The sequence below is a fragment of the Lithobates pipiens genome, unplaced genomic scaffold, assembly GCF_037356315.1.
Source record: "Lithobates pipiens isolate NorthernLeopardFrog02 unplaced genomic scaffold, aLitPip1_a1.2 Scaffold_18, whole genome shotgun sequence".
Classification (NCBI taxonomy): Eukaryota; Metazoa; Chordata; class Amphibia; order Anura; family Ranidae; genus Lithobates; species Lithobates pipiens.
Genome location: NW_027507758.1, coordinates 4,651,126 through 4,661,812, shown reverse-complemented (window position 1 = coordinate 4,661,812; position 10,687 = coordinate 4,651,126). Strand labels below are relative to the sequence as shown.

Sequence of the window (10,687 nt, the reverse complement as noted above, 5' to 3'; positions counted from 1 at the left end):
ACTAGAGCTGCACAATACTGGCTAAAAGTAGAATCACAATTATTTTTTTTTTTGCCTTAGAATAAAGATCACGATTGTCGCGGTGTAACATTATCTGTTAGGAATCTTCTCTTGTGATCAGTCAAACTTCAGATGTATTGAGAAGCAGACAATTTATTTCTGATGTGGCCCACAAAAGGAGATCCTTACAAACAGAAGTTGCAGTAAGAAATCACACAAAAGAAAGTGTCTCCCCCCCCCCCCCCCCCCTCCTCATACCTACATTGATACCACCTCTACGCTTCTTTTGGAGGAAACAGATAGCGTGCCTGGTACACGATGGTACTTTATTTTCGCTATCAGGGTTTCCTGAACAATCTTATGCTACCATATATAGTAAAGCATAATCATCCTACAACTTACTATGGAGTTAAAGAGGAAGTAAACCCTGATGAGTTTACTTCCTCTTTCATTCCCTGCAAAGGCAAAGCATAATGGACTACTATGCATCGCATCGCATCACATAGTAGCCCATTATGTGTCACTTACCTGACACAGGAGCCAGCGAAGTCGCCGCTGTCCCCTGTAGTCCGCCGCATCCATCTTGTTGGTGGGGTCTCGCAGCTCCGCCGCTGTCATTCGGCGAAGCCGCGATGACGTCACTCCCGCGCATGCGCATGGGAGCCGACACGCGTGGCAGCTCCGTCGCTGAGAATGCCACGCTCAGTGCGCCTGCGCGCTGCTGTCTATTGCGCATGCGCCGTAGACAGCGGTGCCTGTTTTCGGGCAAATATCTCCTAAACCATATAGGTTTAGAAGATATTTCTTGGACCTACAGGTAGGTCAAAGTGGTTTGTAAGGGTTTACAACCACTTTAAGACAAAACGATACAACAAGTTAATACAACAACGTGCTCAGAAGTCATTTTAAAAATCAGTCTCGGGGTCATTGTTTTTCTAAACACACAATAAACATTTAAAACTTTTCTAACATTATCTTTTACATTATACAAATAAAATTGGTTTAACTTTTACTGTTTATTTTATTTATTTTGTTTTTTTTGTTAAATCACAGCAAGACCAGCTGCTGTCATTTTACTGCGGCAGGTCGGCACGATCCCGCAAACCGTCGTAGCTATAAGTCGGTCCCTTTTAAGCGGGATAGCAGGCGCATGCATTCACTGCACAGCGGGTGGGGGGCGTCGATTGTCATAACCGGAGATCACGATGACCGCCGGCAATGAACGATCGCAGGCACGAGAGGCAGGACTGGGGACGTGTGTGTGTGTGTGTGTGTGTGTGTAAACGCACAAATACCTGTTCTGTGAGGAGAGAGAGATCGTGAGTTCCTTCGAGCTAGGAACCACGATCTGTCATCTCCTATAGTCCCCATCCCACCTACAGTTAGAACACACACAGGGAACATATTCACCCCTTGATCACTCCCTAGTGTTAAGCCCTTCCCTGCCAGTGAAATTTTTACAGTAATCGATGCATTTTTATAGCACTGATCGCTGTTTAATTGTCAGTCGACCCAAAAATGTGTCAAAACTGTGCGATGTGTCCACCATAATGTCGCAGTCACAATAAAAATCACAGATCGCCACCATTACTACAAAAGAAAAAAAAAATAATAAAAATGCCACAAATCTATCTCCCATTTTGTAGACGCTATAACTTTTGTGCAAAACAATATACGCTTTTTTTGATTTAAAAAAAAAAAAAAAAAAAAATGTGTAGAAGAATACATATCTGCCTAAACTGAGGAAAAAATGTGCATTTTGTAAAAAATAAATTGGGGCTATTTATTGTAGCAAAAAGTACAAAATGTGTTTTTTGTTCGGGGTTTTTTTATTTTTAAATTGTGTATAGCGCAAAAAATAAAAACCGCAGAGGCGATCAAAATACCACCAAAAGAAAGCTCTATTGGGGGGGAGGACGTCAATTTTGTTTGGGTACAGCGTTGCACGACTGCGCAATTGTCAAAGCGGCGCAGTGCCGTATTGCAAAAAATGGCCTGGTCATTGAGCAGCCAATTTTTCCGGGCTCAAGTAATTAATTCACATTGGGGGGTGGCGCCCACAACGGACGGGCCACCCCTGGCAGTGGATTGTGTGTTAAGACCTCTTTCACACCAGGGCGTATTGCAGACGCTATAGCGTTAGAAATGGCGCCTGCAATCCGCCCTAAAAAAGCTGCACCGTTGTCTGTAGTGTGATCCCCGAGGGCTTTCACACTGGAGCGGTGCGCTGGCAGGACGTCAGGGAAAAGTCCTGCCAGCAGCTTCTTTGGAGCGGTGAAGGAGCGGTGTGTTTACCGCTACTCCACCGCTGATCCCCATTGAAATCAATGGGGCAGCGCTGTAATACCGCCGGCAAAACGCCGCTATCGTGGTGTATTGCCGGTGGTTTTAACCCTTTCTCGGCCGCTAGCGGGGGGTAAAAGCTCCCCGCTCGCGGTCGAAATGCGCCGCAAATCCGGCGGTAAAACGCCGCTAAAAATACACCACACTATGGTGTGAAAGGGGTCTAAAACTGTCAAGCAGAATTCTGCCTGTCGGGTGAAAGCATTTGGGGACCCCCGATTGCTCACACGTACCCAGTACCAGCGCCCGCCTGCCTGCACCCCGGCCATGCTTTCCGGGCTCCACTTGCCCATCTGCAGGCCTGGAACCGACATGGCGAGTGCCAGTGGCTGTGGGGGAGGGATGCACAAGTCCGCTCTCTTCCCCTTCTTTTTGTGACCCAAAAAGCGCCGTCTGACATCACTTCAGCCTCGCCCCCCCCCCGCTTAGCTTAGCCAGGAAAGGATGTTTTGCAATGCGATTTGCATCCCATTCAGTGGAGTCCGGAGGAGACGTCTCATTAAAGCCCCTTTTGACACGTGTGCGACTTTCCTGCGACTTTGGACATCAGTCGCATAAGTCGTTCCCTTGATTCCCAATAAATAACCGTTCGTATCTCTGTGGCTTCAAGTCGCACCGACTTCAAAGTAGTCCCTGTAGCACTTTGGTCCGACTTTGGTGCGCGTCGAGGTCCATAGACCTCAAGTTTACACAGGCATTCGCTGAAATTGCCGCAAAATCAAGCAACTTTTAAGTCACGGCAGTGTGGAAGGGGCCTAAAGAGAACCTGTCACCTAAAAATCATCACATGGGGGGAAGTTAACCGCTTCACGACCAGGCGCACGATGATGTACGAATGGCACGGACAGGCAAATGGGCGTACAGGTACTTCCCTTTTGAATTTGTCGCCATTCTATCGTGTGCGCGCCGGACGGGACCCCCGTGAGTCTGACCGCTGGTCCCGGGGATACCCCTGATCGTCGAATGGGGAGATGTCGATGTAAACAGCATCTTCCCCGTTCTGCCTAGCAACAAGTGACACTGATCTCTGCTCCCTGTGATTGGAGCAGAGATCAGTGATCTGTAAAACACAGCCACGCCCCCCCCACAGTTAAAACACGCCCCTAGGACACACTTAACCCCTACACTGCCACCCCCTGGTTAACCCCATTCACCGCCAGTGTCCTTTACACAGGAATCAATGCATTTGTATAGCACTGATTGCTGTATAAATGACAATGGTCCCAAAAATGTCCGATGTGTCCGCAATAATGTCGCAGTCACAATAAAAATCACTGATCGCAGAAGAATACGTATCGGCCTAAACTGAGGGGAAAAAAATTTGTTTTATATATTTTTTGGGGGATATTTATTATAGCAAAAAGTAAAAAATTAGTTTTTGTTTTTTTTTCAAAATTGTCGCTCTTCTTCTTTTTTTTTTTTTTTTTTTTTTTTTTGTTTTTGTTTATAGCGCAAAAAATAAAAACTGTAGAGGTGATCAAATGCCACCAAAATGAAAACTCTATCCCCCCCCACCATTTTACTTACCTGAGCCCTGGGATTTCTCACGGCGGTGACGCGCTCTTCCTCTGCCCGGGGGGGGGGGGGGTCTCGGCTCCTCTTCATTGGATAGATTGATAGCAGCGCAGCCATTGGCTCCCACTGCTGTCCAAGTCCAATGACGTGGACGTCTATGGTCACAGAATGATGGACTTAGGAGCGTGACAACCCACCCCCCCCCCCCTAATCGCTTCTCTTAGGGGGGTTATACGATGTGGGGGGGGGAGCCACCGAGGGACCCCACAAGAGGAGGATCGGAGCCACTCTGTGCAAAACGAGCTGCACAGTGGAGGTAAGTATGACATGTTTTGTTATTTAAAAAAAAAAAAAAAAAATTCTAATCTTTACAATCACTTTAAGTAAAACTTTTTATTTTTTTCAAAGAAAAAAAAGTTACACCCAAGCACATAAAGTCCCCTTAACGCCCCCCTCCCCCCTAAAAAATTTTTTAAGCCCACCCCCACATCGAATGTAAACTCCGCGTCGGGGGTACCTACGCATGAAAACCTCAATTGTGCTACGCAATTTACATATTGCTACAGGCGCTGGAGTGAGAGCAATAATGCTAACACACTAGACCACCTCCGTAACGCCAAACTGTTACATGTAGGTGGGCTTTTGAATTGTCGCCTATAGAATGTAGGGTACTGAAGTCTGTCCCCATTTCACGGGCCCACGCAAATTTTAAGCTTTGACATGTTGGGTATCTATTTATTCGGGGCGACCTCATATTTTATATTTCATGGCATTTGTTTGCCCCTAAAATGCACTTTAATGTGTTTTTTGGTATATTTTTATTTTTTTTAACCAAAATTTTACATAAAATGAGTCATGAAAAATTACTTTTCTCTAGAGCAGTGATGGAGAACCTTGGCACCCCAGATGTTTTGGAACTACATTTCCCATGATGCTCAACTACACTGCAGAGTGCATGAGCATCATGGGAAATGTAGTTCCAAAACATCTGGGGTGCCGAGGTTCACCATCACTGGCCTAGAGAGTCTGATTTTAGAATATATATAGTGTTTTGTGTAATCTACAGGCCTAAAGTGATTTTTTTTTTTTATTATTATTTATTTAAATGTGTGCAGAAAACAAACGCAGCTCTTGTAGCAAAAAAGTAACAAAAAAACAAAAAAAACCCCAAATTCCGTTATATAAGAGAGGGGGGAGGGGCAGATGAGCGGAAGCGTTTTTCATGGCGGAAGTCATGTGTTTGAGCCCTTCCCGTACGGCCTATAGCAGAATGACGGCTGGGAAGTGGTTCAGTTATCCTGACCGGGTGTCATATGATGTCCAGCAGGATAAGCCGCGATCACGTGCCCGCGCGGCAATCGGCGGTGTCAGTCTGACGGAGGCTCTTTACCACGTGATCAGTCGTGTCCAATCACAGCTGATCACGGAGTAAACAGGGAAAAGCCGTGTATCGACCTTTCCTCCAGACGCAAGTAGAGGAGAGCCGATTGGCTGCACTCCTGATGGGGGGGTGGGGGGGTTGTCCTGCACTTGATTATCAGTGCAGCCCCCTCCCCAAGGATGCCCACCAAGGATGGCACTCTGTGCCCATCAGTGATGCCTGCCAACGCCTCTGATCAGTGCCACCTATGAGTGCCCATCAGTGCTGTATATCAGTGCCGCATAGAAGTGCCACCTCATCAGTGCACATCAGGGAAGGAGAAAACTGGCTTATTTACAAAGTTTTGTAACAAAACAGAGAAACTGTTTTTTTGTTTTGTTTTGTTTTTTCCAAAATGTTCGTTTTTTTTTGTGTTTTTTATTTTTTTTGTAGCGCAAAAACTCCAGAGGTGATCAAATGGCACCAAAAGAAAGCTCCATTTGTAGGGGAAAAAATATATAAATATTTTATTTGGGTACTGAGTTGCACGACCGCGCAATTGTCATTCAAAATCTGAGAGCGGTGTAAGCTGGAAATTGGAGTGGGCAGGAAGGTGTATAAGTGCCCCCAGGTATTAAAGTGGTTAAAGAATTGTTTGCCCTCGGTGTTCATGTTTCCATGTTGCGGGGGGACAGGAAGTGAAGTGATGTTTCTCCGGGTTGCTCCTGACCAATCCTGAAGGTTGGGCGAATCTCACGATCCATTTGCGTTCCTCTTCAGGTTGCCGGCCGACGACTCCAATGGGAAGCAGCTGGTCGCGGAAGTCAGCCATTCCGGTAAGAAGAAGGAGGCGGCCAATCTCTGCGCTCTGGAGGCGTGCCGCACGCTGGATATGAGGGGCTTGCTCCGCCAGGAGGCTGGTGAGTGCCAATGCTGTGGAATTGCTAAACGTGGTTAAAGAGGAACTTCAGTCATTTTTTTTCATCTTTCCATCTATTAAATCTTCTCCCCTTGTTGTTTTTTATCTTTTGAATAGTTAAACATTTTATTTCTGCCAGTAAATCCCTTATACAGCCCACTTCCTGTTTCCTGTCTGGTCACTGGCCTAGATTTATGACATCATGCACAGCGCTCTCTCTCCCTCGCCCTCTCTCTCCCTCGCCCTCTCTCTCCCTCGCCCTCTCTCTCCCTCGCCCTCTCTCTCCCTCGCCCTCTCTCTCCCTCGCCCTCTCTCTCCCTCGCCCTCTCTCTCCCTCGCCCTCTTTCTCCCTCGCCCTCTCTCTCCCTCGCCCTCTCTCTCCCTCGCCCTCTCTCTCCCGCGCCCTCTCTCTCCCGCGCCCTCTCTCTCCCTCGCTCTCTCTCTCTCGCTCGCGCTCTCTCTCCCTCTCTCTCTCGCTCGCGCTCTCTCTCCCTCTCTCTCTCGCTCGCGCTCTCTCTCCCTCTCTCTCTCGCTCGCGCTCTCTCTCCCTCTCTCTCTCGCTCGCGCTCTCTCTCCCTCTCTCTCTCGCTCGCGCTCTCTCTCCCTCTCTCTCTCGCTCGCGCTCTCTCTCCCTCTCTCTCGCTCTCCCTCTCTCTCGCTCGCGCTCTCTCTCCCTCTCTCTCTCGCTCGCGCTCTCTCTCCCTCTCTCTCTCGCTCGCGCTCTCTCTCCCTCTCTCTCTCGCTCGCGCTCTCTCTCCCTCTCTCTCCCGCTCGCGCTCTCTCTCCCTCTCTCTCTCGCTCGCGCGCTCTCTCCCTCTCTCTCTCGCGCGCTCTCTCCCTCTCTCTCGCGGCTCTCTCCCTCTCCGCTCGCGCGCTCTCTCGCTCGCGCGCTCTCTCGCTCGCGCGCTCTCTCCCTCTCTCTCTCGCTCGCGCGCTCTCTCCCTCTCTCTCTCTCGCTCGCGCGCTCTCTCCCTCTCTCTCTCTCTCGCTCGCGCGCTCTCTCCCTCTCTCGCTCGCGCGCTCTCTCCCTCTCTCTCTCGCTCGCGCGCTCTCTCCCTCTCTCTCTCGCTCGCGCGCTCTCTCCCTCTCTCTCTCGCTCGCGCGCTCTCTCTCCCTCTCTCTCTCGCTCGCGCGCTCTCTCTCCCTCTCTCTCTCGCTCGCGCGCTCTCTCTCCCTCTCTCTCTCGCTCGCGCGCTCTCTCTCCCTCTCTCTCTCGCTCGCGCGCTCTCTCTCCCTCTCTCTCTCGCTCGCGCGCTCTCTCTCCCTCTCTCTCTCGCTCGCGCGCTCTCTCTCCCTCTCTCTCTCGCTCGCGCGCTCTCTCTCCCTCTCTCTCTCGCTCGCGCGCTCTCTCTCCCTCTCTCTCTCGCTCGCGCGCTCTCTCTCCCTCTCTCTCTCGCTCGCGCGCTCTCTCTCCCTCTCTCTCTCGCTCGCGCGCTCTCTCTCCTCTCTCTCTCGCTCGCGCGCTCTCTCTCCTCTCTCTCTCGCTCGCGCGCTCTCTCTCCCTCTCTCTCTCGCTCGCGCGCTCTCTCTCCCTCTCTCTCTCGCTCGCGCGCTCTCTCTCCCTCTCTCTCTCGCTCGCGCGCTCTCTCTCCCTCTCTCTCTCGCTCGCGCGCTCTCTCTCCCTCTCTCTCTCGCTCGCGCGCTCTCTCTCCCTCTCTCTCTCTCTCCCTCGCCCTCTCTCTCCCTCGCCCTCTCTCTCCCTCGCCCTCTCTCTCCCTCGCCCTCTCTCTCCCTCGCCCTCTCTCTCCCTCGCCCTCTCTCTCCCTCGCCTCTCTCTCCCTCGCCCTCTCTCTCCCTCGCCCTCTCTCTCCCTCGCCCTCTCTCTCCCGCGCCCTCTCTCTCCCGCGCCCTCTCTCTCCCGCGCTCTCTCTCTCGCGCTCTCTCTCTCTCGCTCGCGCTCTCTCTCCCTCTCTCTCTCGCTCGCGCTCTCTCTCCCTCTCTCTCTCGCTCGCGCTCTCTCTCCCTCTCTCTCTCGCTCGCGCTCTCTCTCCCTCTCTCTCTCGCTCGCGCTCTCTCTCCCTCTCTCTCTCGCTCGCGCTCTCTCTCCCTCTCTCTCTCGCTCGCGCTCTCTCTCCCTCTCTCTCTCGCTCGCGCTCTCTCTCCCTCTCTCTCTCGCTCGCGCTCTCTCTCCCTCTCTCTCTCGCTCGCGCTCTCTCTCCCTCTCTCTCTCGCTCGCGCTCTCTCTCCCTCTCTCTCCCGCTCGCGCTCTCTCTCCCTCTCTCTCTCGCTCGCGCGCTCTCTCCCTCTCTCTCTCGCGCGCTCTCTCCCTCTCTCTCTCGCGCGCTCTCTCCCTCTCTCGCTCGCGCGCTCTCTCGCTCGCGCGCTCTCTCGCTCGCGCGCTCTCTCCCTCTCTCTCGCTCGCGCGCTCTCTCCCTCTCTCTCTCTCGCTCGCGCGCTCTCTCCCTCTCTCTCTCTCTCTCGCTCGCGCGCTCTCTCCCTCTCTCGCTCGCGCGCTCTCTCCCTCTCTCTCTCGCTCGCGCGCTCTCTCCCTCTCTCTCTCGCTCGCGCGCTCTCTCCCTCTCTCTCTCGCTCGCGCGCTCTCTCTCCTCTCTCTCTCGCTCGCGCGCTCTCTCTCCCTCTCTCTCTCGCTCGCGCGCTCTCTCTCCCTCTCTCTCTCGCTCGCGCGCTCTCTCTCCCTCTCTCTCTCGCTCGCGCGCTCTCTCTCCCTCTCTCTCTCGCTCGCGCGCTCTCTCTCCCTCTCTCTCTCGCTCGCGCGCTCTCTCTCCCTCTCTCTCTCGCTCGCGCGCTCTCTCTCCCTCTCTCTCTCGCTCGCGCGCTCTCTCTCCCTCTCTCTCTCGCTCGCGCGCTCTCTCTCCCTCTCTCTCTCGCTCGCGCGCTCTCTCTCCCTCTCTCTCTCGCTCGCGCGCTCTCTCTCCCTCTCTCTCTCGCTCGCGCGCTCTCTCTCCCTCTCTCTCTCGCTCGCGCGCTCTCTCTCCCTCTCTCTCGCTCGCGCGCTCTCTCTCCCTCTCTCTCTCGCTCGCGCGCTCTCTCTCCCTCTCTCTCTCGCTCGCGCGCTCTCTCTCCCTCTCTCTCTCGCTCGCGCGCTCTCTCTCCCTCTCTCTCTCGCTCGCGCGCTCTCTCTCCCTCTCTCTCTCGCTCGCGCGCTCTCTCTCCCTCTCTCTCTCTCTCGATGAATCATAAGAGGGCCAATGAGAGCTGCAGGTGTACCTCTGTGTGAATCCAGGAAGTGAACAGGCAGGAGCTTTAGCTGCCCACAGTTAAAATGGCTGCAGCCAGACTCAGTGGAGGGAGATTTCTGCAGCATATTTGGCGAGTACAGAATCGCAGTATATATAAAATAATATGCAAAGTGGTTGGAGGGAAGCTTCAGAATGGCAAAGATGTTTTTATTACGTAGTCAAGTTGAAAGAAAGACAAGTCCCAACCATAAAAAAAAAAATATAAAAAAAAAAAAAAGACATCTACATTATTACATATTTGGTGTTTGTTCTTCACCCCCTTCATCAAAGCTTTGGTCCCCGAGTGATCATCTCCAGCTCTAAACTCTACTTTCTACTTCTAGTTTCACGGAAAAGAAAATCCAAGAAGTGGGAAGACGAGGATTTCTATGACAGCGACGACGACACGTTCCTCGACCGTACCGGGATAGTGGAGAAAAAGCGCCTGAGCCGCATGAAGAAGGCCGGCAAGATCGAGGAGAAACCGGAAACCTTCGAGTCCCTGGTGAGTGCGGGAGAGAGAATTTATTCATAACCACTTCCCTAACCCGTCATAGGACATACACTGCGGCGGGGCGGATTGTGCGGGCACAATCACACTTTGTATCTCACAGAAATAAGTACACCCCTCAGTCACGTGTGTGTGTAAATCTTTTCTTCTATCTTTTCATGTGACAACACTGAAGAGATGACACTTGTCTACAATGTAAAGTAGTGAGTGTACAGCTTGTATAACAGTGTAAATTTGTCATCCCCTCAAAATAACAACACACAGCCATTAATGTCTAAACCGCTGGCAACAAAAGTCAGTACACCCCTAAGTGAAAATGTCCAGATTGGAGCCCAATTAGCCATTTTCCCTCCCCCGGTGTCATGTGACTCGTTAGTGTTACAAGGTCTCAGGTGTGAATGGGGAGCAGGTGTGGTAAATTTGGTGTTATCGCTCTCACTCTCTCATACTGGTCACTGGAAGTTCAACATGGCGCCTCATGGCAAAGAACTGTCGCAGAAATCCTCGTCGCCCTTCTTGGCTTTTCTTTTTATGAGATATTGGTTGGTAGGGAGGAGGTTATACCGGGATCACATGATTGAGGCTACAACCATGATCCCAGTGTCCTCTTTTTCAGCCGGCGATTCTTCTAGGTAAATGTTTTCCCGAGCAGCTGGACAACCGCTCCTCACACTCTGTCAGTGTGAGGCGAGGAGCGCCAATTACCGGCATCTCCGTGTTTACATGTGACCGGCTGGACTCAGCCAATCACATGGTTAAAGAGCCGCGGACGCGGCTATTTACACAGATCTGGGTTGCACCGTGTCCTAGCAACATGATGCGAGAGCGGCCGTTCCGTGCCGCTGTCACATGACGGCAGT

General features: G+C 51.9%; 1 protein-coding gene across 1 annotated transcript in view; it reads left to right on the top strand.

Moving 5' to 3' along the window:
* Positions 1-10,687, top strand: part of LOC143990143 (kanadaptin-like) — a 167,602-nt gene that overhangs the window by 151,088 nt on the left and 5,827 nt on the right. The window contains exons 2-3 of the mRNA XM_077490300.1: positions 5,960-6,138; positions 9,661-9,821. Of these exons, the coding sequence (XP_077346426.1) occupies positions 5,960-6,138; positions 9,661-9,821 (340 nt within the window). The remainder of the gene's footprint in view (positions 1-5,959; positions 6,139-9,660; positions 9,822-10,687) is intronic.